This window comes from Hypanus sabinus, chromosome 8 (assembly GCF_030144855.1).
Source record: "Hypanus sabinus isolate sHypSab1 chromosome 8, sHypSab1.hap1, whole genome shotgun sequence".
Taxonomy (NCBI): domain Eukaryota; kingdom Metazoa; phylum Chordata; class Chondrichthyes; order Myliobatiformes; family Dasyatidae; genus Hypanus; species Hypanus sabinus.
The window spans coordinates 4523472-4547356 of NC_082713.1; the positions used below are offsets into that span (position 1 = coordinate 4523472).

The 23885-nt window shown below is 40.8% G+C and overlaps 1 protein-coding gene across 1 annotated transcript in view; it reads left to right on the forward strand.

Moving 5' to 3' along the window:
• LOC132397899 (tripeptidyl-peptidase 2-like) overlaps positions 1 to 23885 on the forward strand; it is a 190172-nt gene that overhangs the window by 119617 nt on the left and 46670 nt on the right. The window contains exons 19-21 of the mRNA XM_059976684.1: positions 6515 to 6615; positions 12137 to 12233; positions 22281 to 22418. Coding sequence (XP_059832667.1) covers positions 6515 to 6615; positions 12137 to 12233; positions 22281 to 22418 — 336 coding nt within the window. The remainder of the gene's footprint in view (positions 1 to 6514; positions 6616 to 12136; positions 12234 to 22280; positions 22419 to 23885) is intronic.

Consider the following 23885-nt stretch of genomic DNA (forward strand, 5'->3'; position numbering starts at 1 on the left):
GGGGGACCTGTCTTCGAGCAGCAACAGCGGCCATGCCTCTGGCACTGAGCCTAACCCTGTGGGTCACAAAGGTAGAAAACTGAAAAGGATGACAGCGGTACTGGAGGACTCTGTAGTCAAGGAGACAGACAGGCAATTCTGTGTATGCAAAAAAAAAAAATGGATGGTAGTTTGCCTCCCAGGTGCCAGGGTCTGTGATGAACATAGAACATACACCATAGAAATTTACAGCACATTACAGGCCCTTTGGCCCACAATGTTGTGCCACCATATAACCTACTCTAGAAGCTGCCTAGAATTCCCCTAGCACATAGTCCTCTATTTTTCTAAGCTCCACGTACCTGTATAAGAGGCTCTTAAATGACCCTATTGTATCTGCTTCCACTGCCGCCCCTGCCAGTGCAATCCACGCACCCACCACTCTCTATGTGAGAAACTTATCTCTGACAACACTAACCCCCCTCGTGTTACTCATTTCAGCCCTGATCAATGCCCCTCATCATCTCATACACCTCTATCAGGTAACCTCTCATCCTATGTCACTTCAAGGAGAAAAGGCCAAGTACACTCAACCTATCCTCATAAGGTATGCTCTCCAATCCAGGCAACATCCTTGTAAATCTTCTCTGCACTGTGACCAGAACTGAACACAGTACTCTAAGTGGGGTCTGACCAAGGTCTTATATACCTGTAACATTACCTCACGGCTCTTGAACTCAATCCCACGGTTGCTGAATGCCAACACACCATACGCCTTCTTAACAACACTCTCAACTTGCACAGTAGTTTTGAGTGTCCTGTGAGCATGGACCCCAAGATCTCTCTGATCCTCCACACTGCCAAGAGTCTTACTATTGATATTATAATCTGCCTTCAAATTGGACCTACCAAGATGAACCACTTCACACTTAACCTGAGTTGAAATCCATCTGCCTCTTCTCAGCCAAGTTCTGCATCCTATCGATGTGCTACCGACAACTGTCCAGACTATCCACAACACACCCAACTCTTGTGTCATAAGGAAGCTTACTAACCCGCCCTTCTACTTCTTCATCCAAGTCATTTATAAAGAGGAGGGGTCCCAGAACAGATCCCATGCCTCCTTACTTTCTGAAGGAGCCTTGTATGGGGAACCTTATCAAATGCCTTTCTGAAATCCATATACACTACATTCAAAGCTCTACCTTTATCAATCTGTTTGTTATATCCTCAAAGAATTCAATCAGGCTAATAAGGCACGGCCTGCCTTTGACAAAGCCATGCTGACTATCCCTAATCAGATTATGTCTCTCCAAATGCTCATAATTCCTGTCTCTCAGGATCTTCTCCAATAACTTGTCCACCACTGAAGTCAGACTCACTGGTGTATAATTTTCTGGGTTATCTCTACTCCCTTTCTTGAACAAGGAAACAATATTTGCAACCCTCCAATCCTCCAGTACTTCTCTCATCAGCACAACATGAGAGAGACAACATTGTGGGCCGAAGGGCCTGTAATATGCTGTACTATTCTATGTTCTATGTTCATCCTTATTGATAACACAAAGATCATCACAAGAGGCTCAGCAATCTCCTCCTTCACTTCCCACAGTAGCTTGGGGTATATCTTATCTGGCCCCAGTGACTTAACTAACTTATTGCTTTTCTAAATCTCCAGTACATCTGCTTTCTTAATGTCTATATGCTCAAATGTTTCAGTCTGCTGTAAGTCATCCCCACAATTGCCAAGGTCTTTTTCCCTGGTGAATACTGAAGCAAAGTATTCATTAAGTACCTCCGCTACCTTCTCTAATTCCATGCACACGTTTCCACTATCGCATCTAATTGGTCCTCTTCTCACACAGCTCATTCTCTTGTTCTTCACCTACTTGTAGAGTGCTTTGGGGTTTTCCTTAATCCTGCTCACCAAAACCTTCTCAAGACCCCTTCTGGCTCTCCTAATTCCATTCTTAAGCTCCTTCCTAGCAACCTTGTAATTTTCTAGAGCTCTAACAGTACCTAGTTTCTTGAGCCTTTCGTAAGCGTTTCTTTTCTTCTTAACTAGATTTTCTACATCCTTTGTACACCATGGTTCTTTAACCCTACCACCCTTCCCCTGCCTCAATGGAACATACCTATGCAGAACTCCATGCAGATGTTCCCTGAACATTTGCCACATTTCTGCCATGCATTTCCCTGAGAATGTCTGCTCCCAATTTATGCTCCCAAGTTCTTGCCTAATAGCATCATATTTCGCCCTACTCTAATTTAATGTTTTCCCAAATTGTCTGCTCCTATCCCTCTCCAGCGCTATGGTGAGAGATAGAGTTGTGGTCACTACCTCCAAAATGCTCTCCCATTGAGAGATCTGACACCTGACCAGGTTCATTTCCCAATACCAGATCAAGTACAGTCTTTCCTCTAGTTGGCATCTGCATACTGCGACAGGAAACCCTCCTGAACACACCTGAGAAGCTGGACCTCAAGGGTAGTAATTTTGGGTTTGCTGCCTATGCCATGTGACAATGAGGATAGGAATAGAATGAGGTGGCAGATGAATGCGTGGCTAAAGAGGCAGGGATCCAAATTTCTGGTTTATTGGGACCTCTTCTGCAGCAGGTGAGAGCTCTACAAAAGGGATAGGTTGTACTTGAATCAGAGGGGGACCAATATTCTATCAGGTAGATTTACTGGAGCTGTTGGGAGTGGTTTAAACGAAGATGGCAGCAGGATGGGAGGTAGTATGATGGAACTGAGGATGAACCAGCAGGTTTACAAGTAGATGCTAGGTGTACCATGAATGTAAGGAAGGACAAGCCAATGATTGGATGCAAATGCACACAGAGCAAAGAATTAAGTTACTCCTCAGAGGCAAAATTCAAAAGGGTGAAGAACCGAAGATGCTGTATTTAAATATGTGTAGCATTCGGAATAAGGTGGACAAACTCGTGGCACAATTAGAGATCGGTCACTATGATGTTGTGGGCATCACTGAGTCATGGCTGAAAGAAGGCCATAGTTGGGAGCTTAACATCAAAGGATATACTTTGTATTGATAGGACAGACAGGAAGGCATAGGCAGTGGTGTGGCTCTGTTATTAAGAGATGGAATTACATCTTTAGAAGGAGATGACATAGGGTCAGAGAATGTTGCATCTTCAGGGGTTGAGTTAAGAAATAGCAAGGGTAAAAAAATCATCTTGGGAATCAGATAAGAGACCTCCAAATAGTAGCCAAGATGGAGGGTTGAGATCACAAAGGGTGCTGGAAAGAGCATGTATTAAGGGTAACAGCGCAATTATAATGGGGGACTTCAGTATGCAAGGGGATTGGGAAAATCAGATTGGTGTTAGAATGGAAGAAAAGGAATTTGTTGAATCCCTAAGAGATGGCTTTTTTGAGCAGCTTGTCCTTGAGCCTACTTGGGAAAAGGCTGTCTTAGATTGGGTGTTGTGTAATAGCCCAGATCTTATTAGGGGATCTTGATTAAAGGAATCCTTAGGAGGCAGTGATCATAATATGATTGAATTTATACTGTAGTATGAGAAGCTCAAGTAACATGTATCAGTATCACAGTTGAATAAACGGAATTACAGAGGCATGAGAGAGGAGCTTGTTCGGGTGGATTGGAGGAGTATACTGGCAAGGATGACAGCAGAGCAGAGATGGCTGAAGTTTCTGGGAATAGTTCACAAGGTGCAAGATAGATATGTCCCACAAAAGAAGTCATTCTCAAATGGCAGGGGTAGGCAACCGTGGCTGAAAAGAGATGTTGAGGACTTCATAAAAGCCAAGGACAGGGCATATCAGGTAGCATAAGTGAGCAGGAAGTTGGATGATTGCGAAGCTTTTAAAATCCAACAAAAGGCAACTAATAAACCTAAAAGAAGGGAAAAGATGAAATATGAGGGCAAACTAGCCAATAATATAAAGCAAGATACTAAAAGTTTTTTCAGGATTTTTAAGAGTAAGAGGGAGATGAGAGTTGATATTGAACCACTGGAAAATTATGCTGGTGAGGTGGTAATGGGAGACAAAGAAATGCAGATGAATTTAATAGGTACTTTGCATCACTCTTTACTTTGGAAGACACTAGCAGTGTGCCAGAGGTTCTTGAGTGTCATAGAGCAGAAGTGAGTGACATTGCTATTACAAAAAGAAACGTGCTTGCCAAATTCTAAGATATTAAGGTTGATAAGTTAACTAGATCGTATGGACTACATCGCAGAGTCCTGAGAAAGTTTGCTGAAGAGATGATAGATGCATTGGTCATGATCTTTCAAGAATCACTTGATTCTGGCATGGTCCTGGAGGACTGGGAAACTGCAAATGTTACTCCACTCTTTAAGAAGGAAGGAAGACAAAAGAAAGGCAATTATAGGCCAGATAGCCTAACCTTAGTGGTTGTGAAACTGTTGGAATCTATTATTAAAGTTGAGGTTTTAAGATGCTTGGAGACTAATGATAAAATCAGCATCAGATAATGTCAGAGTTAGCATGTTTCCTGCAAAGGGCAGCCTTGCCTGACAAACCTGTTAGAGTTCTCTGAGGAAGTAAAAAGCAGGGTGGGCAAAGGAGAGGCAGTCATTTATTTGGATTTTCGAAGGCATTTGATAAGGCTGCTTAACAAGATAAAATCCAATGGTGTTACAGGAAAGATACTGGCATGGATAAAGGAATGGCTGACAGGCAGGAGGCAGCGATAGTGGGAATAAAGGGGGCCTTGTCTGGATGGCTGCCAGTGGCTAGTGTTGTTTCTCAGGCACCAGTATTGGAACCACTACTTTTCACATTGTTTGTCAATGATTTAGATAATAGAGTTGATGGCTTTGTGGCAAAGTTTGCGGATGCTACGAGGTGGTGCTGATGAAGCAATACGATTGCAGCAGGATTTAGACAAATTGGAAGAATGGGCAAAAAAGTGGCAGATGGAATACATTGTTGGGAAATGTGTGATAATACATTTTGGTAAAAGGAACAGTAGTGCGGACTATTATCTAAATGGGGAGAAAATTCAAACATCAGAGGTGCAGAGGGACTTAGGAGTCTTTGTGTAAGACTCCCAAAGGGTTAATTTACAGATTGAGTCTATGGCAAATAAAGCAAATGCAATGTTGGCATTTATTTCAAGTGGAATTGAATATAAAAACTAGGAGGTAATGCTGAGCCTTTAAAGCCACTAGTCAGGCTGCACTTGGAATATTGTCAACAGTTTTGGGCCCCATATTTCAGAAAGCATGTGTTATCATTGGAGAGAGTCCAGAGGAGGTTCACGAGGGGTTAAAGTTTGAGGAGCATTTAGTGGCTTTGGGCCTGAGCTCACTAGATTTTTAAAGAGTGCATGGGGTTCACATTGAAACCTACCAAATGTTGCAAGGATTAGATAGGGTGGACGTATCCAGATCTAGAGGGCACAACCTCAAAATTGATGGGTGATCTTTTAGGAATGAGGTCAGGAGGAATTTTTTTAGTCAGAGAGTAGTGAATCTTTGGAGTGCCTTGCCAGAGATTGAGATGGAGGACAAGTCCAAGTATATTTCAGGCGGAAGTTGGTAGTTTTCTGATCAGTCAAGGCTTCAAAGGATATGGCATTAAAGCAGGTGTATGGAATTGTGTGGGATCTGGGATCAGCCATGATGGAATAGCCGAGCATACTCAATGGGCTGAATGTCCTAATTCTGCTCCTACATCACAAGGTCTTATAATCAATACCTGTACCCAGCTAGAAGCCCAAGAAGAGTTCATTCATCATATACGCCAGGAAAGAACTGGATCATTTTTCACTAACCAGATTGTCTGTATATATTGTTTTTAGCTGAAAGAAAAATATTAAACATGGTAAGCTTATCTTTACTTTTCTTTAAAATAGAGTCAGTTGAGAGGACCCCTAGTTTAATGAGGACAGTCTTGGCTGAGACCAAGCCCATTTCCTCTGCTGGAGGTGTACCATGACCAATTCTGGGTCAGCTGGCAAGGCTGCCAGGAGAATGGCTTAGTAACAGGCCCAGTGTGCCTGCACTGTACCAATGGCACCCTTGTAAACTATCAGCCTACTAACACATTAATCTTTGCAATGTGGGAGGAAACCCACAAGGTCACAGTAGAATGTACAAATGTACGGACAGTAGCAGAATTTCACCTGGGTCACTGGCATTATGTTGTTATAAGTGAGCTTGCTGTGCACTCTAGCTTTTATATTACTTATTAGTTATAGTTATTAGATTAGATTAGTTAGTTTTGCATTATATAAATTTTTTTTTTGTTTTTTTTCTTTCTTTTTTCTGTTTTTTTTATATTATACATTATGAAATATTTAGATTTACTATGTCCATACATATATCTATGGCTTATGTCTTGGTAAACTCATTTATATTGTAACTATTATGTATGTTTTTTTTTCATATGTAATGGAATGTGTATGTTGGTAATTTCTTTATCAATATATCATCTGTATTCTGTCCATATTACTAATATTAATAAAAAGATTTAGAAAGAAAGAAGTAGAAGTATTAACCCTATCTCTGTTTCTGTCTAGCATGCCTCTGAAGGTATTGTGCGATTTGATACCACAGCTTCATTGAAATATGAGGAAATTTCCCCTGTCGTCACTCTCAAAACCTGGGTGCAGACGCTTCGGTAATGTAAATGTTGTATTCAATATAAATGCTCGTGTGAAAATGTCACAGCAAGCCACACCTTAATAGTGTGTTGGCTCTGTTTGTGATGTTGTACGTTTATTTATTATTTATTTTCAGATACAGTGTAGAATGGGCCCTCCCGGCCCACTGCACCGCTTGCCCAGCAACCTATTTAACCCTAGTCTAATCACAGGACGATTTACAATGCCCAGTTAACCTACTAACTGGTATGCCTTTGGACTACGTGAAGAAACTGGAGCACCCGAAGGAAGCCCACTGAGTTCATGGGGGAAAATGTACAAATCCTTATAGGTGGCGCTGGAATTGAACTCTGAATTCTGGAGTGCCCCGAGCTGTTATAGTGTAGCACTAACCGCAGCCCCCACAGTTGTGGATAGTTACAGTATCATTATACTAAGACATTGGAGCAGAATCAGGCCACACAGCCCATTGAATCTGATCCATTATTTCATCGAGGTTGATTTATTATCCTTCTCAAAAGGTTTGACTTTAGATTTCAACCACAGTTGTTAGTGCTGTATCTCTGAGTCAGGAGGTTGCACTTTGACCCATTCCTATAGTGGAGGAGTTTAGAGCATCTCCTTAGAACAGAGATGAGAAGGGATTTCTTTAGCAGAGAATGGTGAATCTGTGGAATTCATTGCCACAGGTGGCTATGGAGGCCAGGTCATTGGGTATATCTAAAATGGAAGTCGATAGGTTCTTGTTTAGTCAGGGCATCAAATGTTACGAGGAGAAAGCAGGAGAACAGGGTTGAGAGGGATAATAAATCAGCCATGATGAAGTGGTGGAGCAGACTCAATGAATAGGATGGCCTAATTCTGCTCCTTAGATTCTGGTCTCATGCCCAGAGACACCAGCATTAATCTTGTCTGACTCTTCTTTTGCAGTACAGAGGGACTGATGACCTTATGGAAGTAATTAAACTTTTAGGTGTAGATAAAAGATCCCATGGGACGATTAAAAAAAAGAATAGTAGGAGGAAGATTGGCCTTTGACGTTCCAACTAATATAATATCATTAAAATGTTGTTTAGTCACTTTTATATCTTTGCTCATGGGGAAAGTGACTGCATTACAATATCTTCATTTCCAAAAGTAATTTGGTGGTTGTAAAGCATTTTAGAATGACTCAAGGTCAAGAATGATACTATAAACATGTCATGGAAATTTCTAAGTGGATTGATCACACTACATTTATGTTAATATTCTTTGATAAGGAGTGATACCTAACAATGAAAGCACCCTGCTCATGGGACTTTGGTGTCACATTCTGAAAATTTTGTTCTGTCACTCATGGGGCATGGATAGTGTAGGCTATATCCTTCACCCTTTCTTTCTCTGGCAAGTAATTTTCTGGCTTTGATATTTGCGTCAGACTGGGTAACTACAATGTTTCCTTCCCTGCTGGTCCATTAGTGAAAATAAGATTCCATCGATGAGCTGCAATCAGTTGACAGATTAGATTTATTCAAATTGAGTCACCATTTGCCGTGGGTGTATAAAATTTTCTGGCTGAGTTATTGCACCCTTGACTAGTAGAACATGATGCCAAAATCTTTTTTCCTGCCTGCTTTCTCAGTGAACATCACTAAAAGCAGATATTCCTAATACTTGCCATTCAAGAGCTTTTGTATACAGGCTGTCACAATCACAAGATAACAATATAGAGTTACAGAGCACTATAGTGTAGAAACAAGCCCTTTGGCCCATTTGCTCCAATGCCATATTTAAGTTTGCTGACAACACCACTATCATTGGCTGAATCAAAAGTGGTGATGAATCAGTGTATTGGAGGGAGATTGAAAAACAACATCTCATTTAATGTCAACAAGGAAGTTATTATTGACTTCAGGAAGAAGAAACCATGAGCCAGACCTCATCGGGAGATCAAAGGTGGAGAAGGTCAGCGGCTTTAAATTCCTTGGTGTTATCATTTCAGAGGATCTGACCTGGGTCCAGCACATAAGTGCCGTTATGAAGAAAGCATGGCAATGCCTCTACTTTCTTAGAAGTTAGCAAAGATTCTGCATGTCGTTTAAAACTTTGACAGACTTCTGTAGATGCATGGCGGAGAGTATATTGATTGACTGCATCACAGCCTGGTATGGAAACACCAGTGCATGGAATGGAAAATCCAACAAAAAATATTCCCAGTCCATCCCCACCTTTGAGCACGTCTCCATGGAGTGCTGTCACAGGAAAGAAGTATCCATCATCAGGGACCCTCACCATCCAGGTCATGCTTTCTTTCTTGCTGCTGCTCATCAGGAAGAAGGTAGAGGAGCTTCATGGCTCACACCACCATGTTCAGGAACAGTTATTAGCCCTCAACCATCAGGCTCTTGAACCAGAGGGGGTAACTTCACTCACCCCATCACTGTTCCCACAACCTATGGATTCACTTTCAAGGACTCTTCATCTTATGTTTTCTATATCTATTGCTTCTTTATTTTTATTATTATTATTTATTACCTTTCTTTTTGTATTTGCACAGCTGTTTTTTTTGCACTTTGAATGCTTGTCCATCCTTTTACTGATTCTGTTATTTCTTGTATTTACTGCAAATGCTTGAAGGAAAATGTAGCTCTGGGTTGTAAATTTGACATATGCCTGGTGACATATGATGTTGCCTGGTGTCTCAGGGTTGGGTGTGTTTAAACCTGCGCCTGGCACTTCTTCTTTGCCACCTGTCCTACACCCCTCCTGCAGTGCACCCTCACCGTTCCCAATATGCCTTACTCCCGCCACTTACAAACTCACTCTCCGCTCCAAAAACAGTACTGTATAGAAGTCTTAGGCACTCCAGCTATGTGCAAGCACCTAACACCTTTGCACAGTACTGTATTTGTGCCTAAGACTTTTGATGTCCTGAGAAAACCAGGCAAGGTCATTTGATTTCTAACAATCGGTTTATTGATAATTGCAGAATGTCTCTCTGGTTTCCACTCACTCTCCTCTCCCTTCCCCTTTTCTCAACCATGATTTCCTCTCTCCCTGCCCCTTCCCACTCTCAGTCTACAATAGAGAGCCACATAAGAATCAGTTTTAACATTACTTACATATGCCAAGAAATTTGTGGCGGGTTTTTTGGCAGCAGTGCAATACATAAAATTACTGCCGTACTGTGCAAAAGTCTTAGGTTAGAGATATATATGCCATAGACTTTTGCATAAACATGTACTTTGATTATAAATTTACTTGGAAATTTGATCTGTTTATCTACCTAGTCCCATTGACCTGCACCAGAACCACAGCTGTCCATTCTCCTTCCATCCATGTACTAAACAAATATCTCTTAAATATTGAAATTGAGCCTGCTTCTACCACTTGCACTAGCAGCTTGTCGCAGACTCACTACCCTCTGCGTGAAGAAGTTATGTACCTTTATATATTTCACCTTTCACCCTTAACCTATGACCTTTAGTTGTAGTCTTGCCCAAACCTCAGTGGAAAAATCTGCATGTATTTGCCCTCACTGTACCCTTCATAATTTTGTATACCTCTTATCAAATCTCCCTCATTCTTCTCTTTGGGGAATAAAGTCGTAACCTATTCAATCTTTCCCTATAACTCAGGTCCTTAAGTCCTAATACAATAGAGGGAAATGGGGGGAAAGGTCTCTGGCTATCCATTTGATCTGAGTATCTTATTTTCCTCTGTCAAGTCACCTGTCATCCTCCAATCTAAAGAGAAAAGCCCTAGTGAACAATATTTAAACTGAACAATTGACTGTTTTTGGGAGAGCATTTCAGCTTTGGTCATCCTTTGTAGAATGTTTACAAACTTCACCGTGAAATTGTGAGCTGTTTTGGGCCCCTTAGGAAGGATGTATTGAAACTGGAGAGGGTTCAAAGGAGATTCACAGAAATGATTCCAGGTTTGAATGGCTTGTCATATGAAGAGTGTTTGATATCTCTGGGCCTGTATTCACTGGAATTCATGAGACTGTAGGGTAAACTCATTGAAACCTATGGAATGGTGAAAGGCCTTGATAGAGTGGATGTGGAGAAGATGTTTTGTAAGGTGGGTGGGTCTAAGACCAGAGGATACAGCCTCAGAATAAAGGGGCATCCTTTTAGAACAGACACAAAATGGAATTATTTTAGCCAGAGAGTGGTGAATCTGTAGAGGCTAACTCTTTATGTATGCTTAAGGCAGAGGTTGATAGATCCTTGATCGGTCAGGGCATGAAGGGATACGGGAAAAATGGATCAGCCATGATGTAATGGTGGAGCAGACTTGATGGGCCAAATGGCCTAATTCTGCCCCTGTGTCTTATGGAAACGTCTGTGTTGAAGTTTTAGGTTATGTGTGCCCTATCAGTAGTTTCTAATTATCACAGCAGTTAATGCTTATAAGTTTAGAACATCCTGGGGTGAAGGGTATAGCTATACAGATGTTTCTTAATTTAAAGCTTTTGTTTTAGATGTTTAAACAGTGCAGAGCATCTCACTTAATGTACACAGTAGATAAAATTACAGTGGATTCTGGTAAATTGGGACAAATCAGGACCAGATTTTTGACCCAATTAAGTGGCTGTCCCAATTAGCCGAAGTTTCAAGAAAACAGTTAAAAAGATATTTAAAAAAAAGACAACTACCATTTAATTGATTAACAAATCACATACTTAATTGACATACAGAACTAATTACAACACTAGCAATACTACTACAGTGCTATAAAACCGTGTATTAGTTCTTCATAATTATTGATGGAAGAATTCATCCACTGTATGCTGCCATGTTCTGTTGATTGACTAAATGAACAAAATTAGCGCAGATACCCAGTGGAAATAATGGCTTGCCTTCATACCATGCTTTTGACAATTCCGTCCTCCAAATCTTCACTTTCATTGTAACAAAGTGATTGTTGATACTTTCAAATTCTGCTTAGTTCCTAACTTGAAGTAGTGAAATCATTTCCTTTTCACTTCAGGCTGTTTTTAGAATCTCCAAGCCTGAATGCTTGAAATCACAGTGAACAAAACAGTTCTGAATTGTCTTACTGCTTCTTTCTCACCAACTGTCAGTGACAAAAATCTCTGCTTTTTTAAAGTAAATGCACACAGCTGACACTTTTTAAAAACTGTTTGCGCTAAGCACTGTGACATGGCTAATGGCCACAGAAGTGCACTTGACTGGTGCTAGTTTGAAACTTCAGCAACAGTCTCCTGTCCCAACTAGGTGGTATGGTGTCCCAAATAGACAAAGGGATTCTCAGCTATTTCCTTGATCAGTTTTTGTTCTCTAAGAGTTGTTTCAAATAAGTGTCTACTCGATTAACTGATGGCCCAATTAACCAGAATCCACTCTCTTTGCTATTTGTAACTCTTTCATTAACAAATAGATATCTCCCTTCAGATGGGAGGTCTCCTTTTCAAATTCAAGTGTTACATGATGAACATCTAAGAATTGCAAAGAACTAATGTGTTTCAGTGTGTGATTCTATGTATTTAAATATTAAAGCAGAAATGTAACTCCATGCCCCTTTCTACAGACCAGTGGATGCTAAAACAAGGCCTTTAAGCTCTCGCGATGTCCTGCCCACTAACCGACACCTATATGAATTGGTCTTGACCTACAATTTCAGCCAGGTAACTGATTACAACAAAAATTTCTCCCGCGATGCTTTCCATGAGGGTTTAATGTTACCAGCTACAATGTGAACTGTGTCTACATGCAGTAGTTGTCCACATTCTGAATGCATTCCGAAGTAAACGGAGATCACTTTTACAAACCTCAGTGTTCTGCCAGTTAGAAAAATGTGGATTGGGATTGCTGTCCTTTGTGAGGTCTCTAGACTTAAGAGTCGATTACAGAATGGCTGGCACCATGCATTAGAATATATTGATGCTGAGCCTGCTACGTTGGTGCCAGAATGTGTGGCGGTACTTGCTGGCTGCCCTCCAACACATCTTTGGGTGTGTTGGTCTTTTAATGCAAACTATGCATTTCACAGTATGTTTCACTGTATATACGGTAAATCAGAATCTGATTTGAATGGGAAGGAAAAGTGATTGTACTGTAAATGGTTGAACGGTCTACCTTGGAACCTACCCTCTGAGATAATACAGTTTCTTGGTCTACAGCTTTGAGAGAAACAAGAAGGAAGGGGCTCAGTATCAAGTTTATTATCACTGACTAATAGAACACAGAACAGTACAGCATAGGAAGAAGTCATTCAGCCCACAATGTTGTGCTAATCCAATTAAGTTGATCATCAAATGGACAACCCAAACTAATTCCTTCTCCCTACACAGTGTCCATACCCATGTATTTGCCTCTACCATCACCCCAGGCAGCATAATCCAGACACCCACCACTCTGTGTAAAAAAAACAACAACAACTTGCCCCTTGCATCTTCTTTGATACTAACCCCTCTCACCCTAAATGCAAACCCTCTGGTATTAGACATTTCAACCCCGGGAAAAATATACTGTCTATATTATCTATGCCTCTCATAATCTTATAAACCTCTATCAAATCTCCCCTCAACCTCTGCATCTCCAGAGAAAACAATGTAAGTTTGTCCAACCACTTGTTATAACACATGATCTCTAATCCAGCAACATCCTGGTAAAACTCTTCTGCACCCTCTCCAACATCCTTCCTATAATGGGGCAACCAGTCTGTATGCAATACTCCAGAATCAGCCTAACTAGAGTTTATAGTGCTGCAATTTTATGTCGTGATATTTGTAGTTCTGTAGCAATTCATAAAGTAAATTAAGTTACAAAAATAAATAAAATACTTCCAAAGGTGAATAACAAGGTAACAGAAGGATGTAAATCCAATGAAGTTAGACGTCAACCTTTTTGGTTCAAAGTGATGCTGCTGTAATCTGACGTATCAAGTGATGACTGAAGATTCTCTTCCAGAAAACAGGAATTCACTTTTGTCAGAAGGCCACTTGGCATTTTGAGTCTAACTTGCTAGTCTTTAAAATCATGGGTGATCCATGGGTGATTTTCCACTGAAATAACATGTTTCTTGATTCCTTTAACAGTCAAAATATCAGACCATTTCAGTCTGAAAATATGCAACTCCAGCATGTAGGTGTCATTACAAAGAAAGCATGGCAGCACCTCTACTTTCTTAGAGGTTTGCAAAGATTTTCATGTCATTTAAAACTTTGACAAACTTCGACAAACTTCTATAGATGTGTGGTGAAGAGTATATTAACTGGCTGTGTCACAGCCTGCTACGGAAACACCAATGACCTTGAACGGACAATCCTACAAAAGTAGTGGATATGTCTCAGTCCATCAAGGGTAAAGCCTTCCTCACCATTGAGCACATCTACATCTAGTGCTGTTGCAAGAAAGCAGTATCCATCACCAAGGACCATCCAGGCCATGCTTTCAAGACATATAACTGCTCCAGTGCACCAGTAATTAGAAGTTTCATAGTTTTCATAATACTGATGGTCAAATAGTCAAAGTTCAAAGTAACCTTATTATCTAAGTATATGTTGCTGTATACCACTCTGAGATTCCTTTACTTGCTGGCATTCACAGTATCTACAAAGACAAACAATAGAATCAATGAAAAACTGCACACAACAAAGAAGGACAAACAACTAAGGTACAAAAGCAACAAATTGCAAATATAAATAGAAAAAAATATAATATTAATAAATAATAAACTTTGAGAACATGAGGTGTAGAGTTTTTGAATAGTGTGTCCATAGGTCTACATAGAGGCTATATGGAAAATGGAAAAGAAAAAGAAAAAAATACATACATATAATAGTCTTTGTAATATAAAGGAAAATGGAGGACTATGTGGGAGGGAAAGTTTAGATTGATCTTGGAGTAGGTTAAAAGGTCAGTACAACATCATAGACTGAAGGGCCTGTACTGTGCTGTAATGTTCTATGTTCTAGTTAACAATATTCCAGGTTTCTGTTTCCATACTGAAGAGATTAACCTGGTGTTCCCTCATCTACCATTTCCTTATCCATTCAAGTAATTTGCCCAAACCCATTTGCTGATTCTCTGTGTCCTGAACATAGCCAAGTCAAGTCACTTTTATTGCCATTTTGACCATAACTGCTATGTACAGTACATAGTAAAAATGGGACAATGTTTTTCAGGACCATGGTGGAAATCAAAGCATTCCTGATGTTAGAAATCTGAAGCTAAAGCAGAAAATTCAGGAACCACTCAGGATATCAGGGAGCAACTATGGAAAGAGTAAACACGAGATTCTGCCAATGCTGGAAATCCAGACTAACACACACAAAATGCTGGAGGAATTCAGCAGGTCAGCTATTTATTCATTTCACTGAAAATGAATAAGCAGTTGTCGTTTTGGTCCAAGACCTTACGTCTGAACTGAAAAAGAGGAGAGAAGGAGCTAGAATATGAAGGTGGGGGGAGGGGAATGAGGACAAGCTAAAAGGTGGTAGTTGAAGCCAAGTGTGTGGGGATGGGGATGAAGTAAGAAACTGGGAGGTGATGGTTAGAAAAGGCAAAAGCACTGGAAAAGAAGATATCTAATAAGAGAGGGGAGTGGACTATGGGAGAAAGGGAAGGATGAAGGACACTAGGGAGAGGTGATAGGCGGTTGAGAAGAGGCAAGAGGCCAAAGTGGGGAATAGAAGAGGGAAGGGGAGAGATGATCAGAATTTGAAGATATCAATGTCCTTATCATCAGCTTGGAGGCTATCTAGACAGAATATGAGGTATTGCTGCTCTAACATGAGAGTGGCCTCATCGTGGCAGAAGAGACCATGGACCAACATGTCGGAATGGGGATAGGAATTAAAATGGTTAGCCACCAGGAAATCTTTACTTGTTGCAAATGGAGTGAAGGTGCTTGACAAGGAAGTCCCACAGTCACCAATGTAGAGGAGGCCAGATCGGGATCACCAGATAGAATAGGTGACTATCATGGGGAGAGAAAGTCTCTCTCTCTCTCGCTCTCTCTCTTACTCTAATGGAAATGCTGGATCTGCTCAAGATTTCCAGCATCTGCAGAATTTCTTGTATTCAAGAGAAAGGTTTAATGTTCCAGTTCAAAGAACCTTCAATTATGCCCTGCTGAGCATTTCCAGCATTTTCTGTTTGACCTTCCTACTAAGATTTGTGTTGTCAGCAAACTGCAAATACCTTAATTATTCCCTTTGTCTATATCAATGCAAATAGCCAATGTCTGAACACAGTGATCCCAACAGAACATCACCAGGAAACTCACATGCACAGGGGAAGAACATATAAAGTTTCTTACAGAGGACGCTGGAATTACCTCCAAACTCCGATGCCCAAGCTATAATAGCAATCCACTATCCTCTATGCTACCATAGTGCCCAAGCGCTCCCTGCATACCCACCAAAGAATCAGTAAAATATTGAGTGGACTCTTAAATTACTTGCCTAAGGGTGTTTAAATTGCAGCTGTTCTGTCCAACGTTAGACATCTGTAATTATATTAAGCGCAGTAAAGAAATAATAATATATATCAGAGAGTTGTGACTTGGAAGGGTATTCTAGAAGTGCTGTTCTCACTTTGCTATTCTTGTTCAACAGCAAAGTAGATCTCAAATTTTGACTTAATACTATCTTGGGATTCATTTTCTTGCAGGCTTTTACAGAAAAATAAATACAACAGTTTTTATGAAAACTATACATAAAGTCTGACTAACAACCATTGTGCAAAAGAAGACAAGTTGTGCAAATAAAAACAATTAAACTGGGAATATGGCCTTGAAAGTGAATCTGCAGGTTGTGGAGCAGTTCAGAGCTGTGATGATTGAAATTATCCACACTGGTTCAGAAGACTGATGGTTGTAGGATAATGACTCATGTTTGCGGTGTACTTGTTTGCACAGCTTGTCATCTTTTGCACGTAGGTTGTTTGGCTGCCTTGTGTGTAGTTTTTTCAGTGATTTTATTTTTTTTGTATTTACTGTGAATGCCCACAAGAAAATGAATCTTTGGTTTAGTGTATGCTGAGGTATACATACTTTGATAATAAATTTACTTTGAACTGTTCCTGAGCATGATAGTGTGGGTCCTGAGGCTCCTGTATTTCCCCCCAATGGCAGCTGCAAGAAGAAAGTATGGTCTGGATGGTGTCATCACCACTCCTTGTAGATGTGCTTAATAGTTGGGAGGGCTTCTCCTGTGATGGACTAGGCTGTATCCACTGCTTTCTCTAGACTTCCATTCTTGGCCATTGATGCTTCCATACCAGGTCGTGATGCAACCAGTCAGGATGCTCTTTACTGTGCAGCTATAGAAATTTATCAAAGATTTAGGTGATATGCCAAATCTATCCAAACTTCCAAGAAAGTAGAGACACTGTCTTGCCTGCGTTGTTCATCTGACTGGCAAGAGTCACAGACAGTTACTGTGGGTGTCTTTGAGTTACTGCAGTGCACCTTGGAAATGATTTTTAATAGAGTGAGAAGAGAACCCATGGTATTACAGGAAAGATACTGGCATGGATAGAGCATTGGCTGATTGGTAGAAGGCAGCGAGTAGGAATAAAAGGATCCTTTTCTGGTTGGCTGCCAGAAACTAGTGGTGTTCTGCAGGCGTCAGTGTTGGGACTGCTTTTTTTATGTTGTATATCATTGATTTAGATGATTGAATAGATAGATGGCTTTGTTGCCAAGTTTGCAAATGATATGAAGATTGGTGGAGGGACAGGTAGTGTTGAGGAAAAGCTGCAGTAGGACTTAGACAGATTAGGAGAATGGGCAAGAAAGTGGCAAATGAAATACAATGTTGGAAAATGCATGGTCATGCATTTTGGTAGTAGAAATAAATGTGCAGACTATTTTCTAAACGGGGAAAATCCAAAAATCTGAGATGCAAAGGGACTTGGGAGTCCTTGTGCAGAATACCCAAAAGGTTAACTTGCAGGTTGAGTTAGTGATGAGGAAGGCAAATGCACTGTTAGCATTCATTTCAAGGGCTCTACAATACAAGAACAAGGATGCTATGCTGAGGATTTATAAGGCACTGGTGAGGCCTCACTTTGAGTATTGTGAACAGTTTTGGGCTGCTCATCTAAGAAAAGTTGTGTTGGCACTGGAGAGGGTCCACAAGGATGATTCCAAGAGTTATCATATGAGGAGCATTTGATAGCTCTGGATCTGTACTTGCTGGAATTTAGAAGGATGGGGGTGGGTTCTCATTGAAACTTTTTGACAGTTGAAAGCCTAGACAGAGTAGATGTGGAAAGGATGTTTCCCATGATGGGAGAGTCTAGGACAAGAGAGCACAGCCTCAGGATAGAAGGACATCCATTTAAAATAGAGATGCGGAGAAATGTCTTTAGCTAGAGGGTGATAAATCTGTGGAATTTATTTCTACAGTCAGCTGTGGAGGCCAGGTCATTGGGTGTACTTAAGGCAGAGCTTGATAGGTTTTTGATTGGACACAGCATCAAAGGTTATGGGGGAAAAGCTGGAGAGTGTGGCTGAGGAGGGGACTAAAGGATCAGCCATGATGGAATGGTGGAGCAGACTCGATGGGGCAAATGGCCTAATTCTGTTCCTGTGTCTTATGGGGAAGTTCATTTGATAAAGTCATGTTTATCGTAACATGTGCATATACATGTATGCATAGCTGCAGTAAAAGTCCTACTTGCAGCATTATCAGAGGCACAAAATTCACAGGGAAAGTAAACAGTAAATTGATATTGTATATATTTTATTAAAAAAATTAATATATAAGTAACGTAATCAAAGTTAGCACAGTGGATTCTAGTTAATAAGACCATAACTCGTAGGAGCAGAAATGGGCCATTTGGCCTATCGAGTCCGCTCCGCCATTCAAGCATGGCTGATCCATTTTCCCCCTCCTCAGCACCACTCCCTGGCCTTCTCCCTGTAACCTTTAATACTGTGGCCAATCAAAAACCTTTTAATCTCTGCCATAAATGTGGTAACAAATTCACCAACCTCTGGCTAAAGAATTGTCAGCACATCTCTGTTTTAAATAGATGCCCCTCTATCCTGAGGCTATGCACTCTTGTCCTAAACTCCCCTACCATGGGCAGCATCTTTTCCGCATCTACTCTGTCTAGGCCTTTCAACAGTCAAAAGGTTTCAATGAGATCCCCCCCCGCCATCCTTATAAATTCCATTGAGTACAGGCCCATAGCCATCAAAGGTTCCTCACATGATAGTAACTACACTCACTTCTCTTCCTTCAACACTTCACTGCTATTGATTTCCACAGGGAAGACTGATGCAAAACACTTATTTAATTTGTCTGCCATCTCCTTGTCACCCGTTATTATTTCTCTGGCCTCATTTTCTAGCAGTCTTATATCCACTCTCATCTCTCTTTTATTTTTTATAAACTTGAAAAAGCTTTTTCTCTCCACTTTGATATTATTTTCTAGCTTGCTTTCATATTTCATCTTTTCCCTTCTAATATTTCTTTTAGTTGTTTTCTGTAGGTTTTTAATAGCTTCCAATTTGTCTGTGTTCCTGCTAATTTTTGCTTTGTTTTATGCTTTCTTTTGTTTTTAACATCAGCTTTGGCTTTCCTTTTCAGCTATGGCTGTACTATTTTGCCATTTGAGTATTTCTTTGTTTTTATCCTGCACCTACCTCATTTTTCTCAGGAACTCAAGCCATTGCTGCTCTGTTGTCATCCCTTCAGCATTTCCTTCCAATTTGGCCAACTCCTCTCTCATACCATTTTAATTTCCTTTACTCCACTGAAATACTGCTTTCAAAGGTTTCAAAGGTACATTTAATGTCTGAGAAATGTATACAATATACATCTTGAAATGCTTTTTTTCACAATCATCCACGAAAACAGAGGAGTTCCTCAAAGAATGAATGACAGTTAGATGTTAGAACCCCAAAGTCTCCCCAGCAGCAAGTAGCAATGCCCCCTCCTCCCACGGCAAAAAAAAGCATCGGCACCCACCACCGATCACTAAAGCATGAGCAAAGCAGCAGCAAAGACATAGATTTGTATTTACCCTGAAGACTTTGCATTGCACCCGGTATTCAACATACCACAGGCTCTCTCTATCTCACCCTAGTAAGAGAGAAAGAGGTGTCTCTGTTTTCACAGCGAGTGGGGAAACATAACAAACAACTCGCTAGTTTATGATGTTAAAAGTCCATGACGTTGCTTATTTTATCGCGCTCTGTGCCCAAAGATCTGGGCACACAGCCGTAGATGTTCCAACTCCCCTGATGGCACACGGGTCTCCTGCCGTGACACTGACCTTCGATCCGCCGTCTCAAAAGCCCCGAGATCCTAGGCCTCCAATGCCAAGCTGGACTGTTAGGCTGAACTCTTGTTGTGTCGAACAACAATAGTCGGTTATGAAACCCGAAGAACAGGGCCCATTCCTGCAAACAACCACAGTCATTGTGTAACTCCAGGTCAGGGTCTTCAAAAGAACCCTGAAAGGAAAAAGTAAAGATATTAAAGATGGAAGTAGAACTGTTTCTGAAGATGTAAGCAAAGGAGTCGCTGTTTAGCACCATCATCATTCCGCTCCGCCTCCACCACATCAACTTTACCTTCTCCCTATCAAATTTTAAGTTGAACTTAATCATATTGTTGTCACTGCCTCCTAAGGGTTCCTTTACCTTAAGCTCCCTAATCGCCTCTGGTTCATTACATAACACACAATCCAGTATAGCTGACCCCATAATTGGCTCAATGAAAACCGCTCTAAAAAGCCATCTTGTAAGCATTCAGCAAATTCATTCCTTGATCCATTTCCAACCTGATTTTTCCTATCTACCTGCATGTTAAAATTTCCCAACTGCCATGACATTGCCCTTTTGACATCCCTTTTCTACTTCCCATTGTAATCTTTAGTCCACATCCCAGTAAGACAGCGGCTGTACTTCATTAGGAATTTGACGAGATTTAGCATATCAACAAATACACTCAAAAACTTCTATAGAAGTACCCTGGAGAGCATTCTGACAGGTTGCATCACTGTCTGGTAGGGTTGGGGGCTACTGCGCAGGACTGAAAGAAGCTGCAGAGGATTTAAATCTAGTCAGCTCCATCTTGGGTACTAGCCTACAAAGTACCCAGGACATCTTCAGGGAGCAGTGTCTCATAAAGGCAGCATCCATCATTAAGGACCTCCAGCACCCAGGGCATGCCCTTTTCTCACTGTTACCATCAGGTAGGAGGTACACACTCAATGATTCAGGAACAGCTTCGTCCGCTCTACCATCCAATTCCTAATTGAATCTTTGGACGCTACCTCAGTTTTTTTAATATACAGTTTTTCTGTTTTTTTTCTGGTAGCAGTCCAGATTTTATTACCCTGGAGGTCAAAATTCTCTCTTCAGGACCTCTTTGCTTTTCCTTCCTATGTGATTGATACCAATATGTACCAAGACATTTGACTGCTCTCCCTCCCCCTCCAAAATGCTGTGGGCGCGATCTGAGATGTCCCTGATCCTGGCACCTTGGGAGGCAACATACCATCTGGGTATCCCTTTCACGTCCACAGAATCTCCTGTCTGTTCTTCTAACTATTGATTCCCCTATCACTACCACCCTCCTCTTTTCATTGGGACCAGTACATTTTGGCCCAATTAAGCGGTTGCCCCAATGAATTGAAGTTTCATGGAAATAGTAAAAAAAAGTATAAAAAAGACAAACTGCTGTTTAGCTGAGTAACAATTTATGTATTTAACTGAAATATCAAACAAATTATAACACTAACAATACTACTATAGTACTCTAAAACTGTGTATTAGTTCCTAATAGTTATCAAAGGGGGAATTCATTCCATGTATGCTGCTGTGGTCTTTTGATTGGCTGTAAGTGAACATAATCAGTGCAAACAACTAGTGCAGATAATGGACTGCCTTCATACAATGCTTTCAATGATTGCATTCTCAAATCTTCATTTTCATTGTAACATTCAAGATTATTGTTGATACCTTCAAATTCTTTATAGTTCCTAACTTGTGAATCCGTTTCATTTTCACTCACGGCCATTTCTGGGGAAAAAGTAAGGCTTTTCTCATTTCTCGCCAACTATCATACACGAAAATCACTGCTTTTTGAAAATAAGCACGTGCAACTGATGCTATTTAAAAATTATTCACTCTTAAGCACAGTATAGGTGAGTGCATGGGAAGGGCATGTTTCGCTCTTGTGCCTATTTGTGTTCTGCTGAATATTGTGGACATGCTATATTACTGATAGAATGTGTGATGGTGCTTGATGGCTGCCTCCGGCACTTCCTTATGATGTGCTGATTGTTCACGCATGTTTGATGTACATATGATTAATCAATCTGCATTTGAACAATGAGAACAAATGAAAAAACAAAGAAAAATGAAGTTGATTGTGCCATGTCTTGGATTTGCTGTGAATGCCCACAAGAAAATGAATCTCACAGTTTTATACGTTGACATGTATGTACTTTGATAATAGATTTACCTTAAACTTTGAACACCCCCAGCATGTCCTTGGTTAGTGTTGGTAATTGATGCAAAGATGTCACATGTCACTGTATATTTCGATGTACATGTGACAAATGAAGTTTATTCTTATATATGTGCTGAATGAGTGTAGTTGGGACCTGGGAAAGGTCAGTGCACTAATCCTGCATATCCTGCCAGAGCAGGTTCAAGAGGATGAACTTTGATCATTGGTTTTCCCTGTGCGTTGTTATTCCAGGCAAAGTGCAGTGAGGTGATCCCCAGCTGCCCTCTCCTCTCCGACCTGCTGTACGAGTCCGAGTACGACAGTCAGCTGTGGATGCTGTTTGATCAGAACAAGAGATTGATGGGATCGGGCGATGCGTATCCTGACAGGGTAAGAGCTGGTTTACCATGCAATAATGCCATCTGTGTTGATCTGGTGCTTATCCTGACAGGGTAAGAGTGGAATTTATGACAGAATAATGTCGTCTCTGCATTGATCTGATAGGAAGAGTACAGCTCGAAGCATTAGCAATCACTGAGAAGAATCACTTTAGCCAGAGGGTGGTGAATCTGTGGAATTCATTGCCACAGATGCTGTGGAGTCCAAGTCAATGGTATATTTATAAGTGGAGTTTGATAGGTTTCTGATTAATCCAGGCACAAAGGTTATGGAGAGAAGACAGGAAACTAGGATGGAGAAGGAAAATAAATCAGCCATGATGAAATGTCAAAGCAAACTTGATGGGCCAAATACCCTAATTAGGCTCCTATGTCTCGTGGTCTTACAGTTTTAAGTGAGACCTTGATTGTCAGGGGAATTAGGAGCAGGTATACGCCGCTGACCTGTGATTCCTCTTAACTATTCAGTAAGGTGTTATTTGAACTGATTACAACCTTGTTTCCACATTTCTTTAAAACCCTACTTCCTCCCACCATCTTGCTTTAACTTAGCAGTTAGTATCTCACTTTTACAGCACCAGCAACCTGTGTTGCTTCCAGGTGCTCTAGTTTCCTCCCACGTTCCAAAGCTGTGTGGGTTAGGCATTGTGAGTTATGAGCAGACTATGTTGGTGCCAGAAAAATGGTGATTACAAAGGAAAAAGTGCTAGGCAAACTCCAAGATCTTAAGGTGGATAAGTCACCTGGCCCAGATGGACTACATCCCAGAATCCTGAGAGGTTGCTGAAGAAATAATGGATGCATTGGTCAAAATCTTTAAAGAATCACTTGTTTCTGGCATGATTCCAGAGCACTGGAATATTGCAAATGTCTCACCACTCTTTAAGAAGGGAGGAAGGCAAAAGAAAGGAAATTATAGGCTAGTTAACCCAATCTCAGTGGTTGGGAAAGTATTGGGAGTCTATTGTTAAGCATGAGATTTCAAGTCAAGTCACTTTTATTAAACACCAAGTACACTGCAGATGCTGTGGTCAAATCAAGACGTACAAAAAAGCTGAATGAACTCAGCAGGTCGGGCAGCATCTGTTGAAAGAAGCAGTCAATGTTACAGGTCAAGACCCTTCATCAGGCCTCAGTCAACATTGACTGCTTCTTTCAACAGATGCTGCCCGACCTGCTGAGTTCATCCAGTTTTTTTGTACGTCTTGAAGTCACTTTTATTGCCATTTCGACCATAACTGCTGGTACAGTACATTGTAAAAATGAGACAACGTTTTTCAGGACCATGGTGTTACATGACATATTACAAAAACTAGACTGAACTATGTGAAAAAAAAACAGAGAAAAAAACCACACACAACTACACTAGACTACAGACCTACCCAGGACTGCATAAAGTGCAGAAAAGGGTGCAGGCATCACAATAAATAATAAACATAACAATAGGGCAAGGTATCAG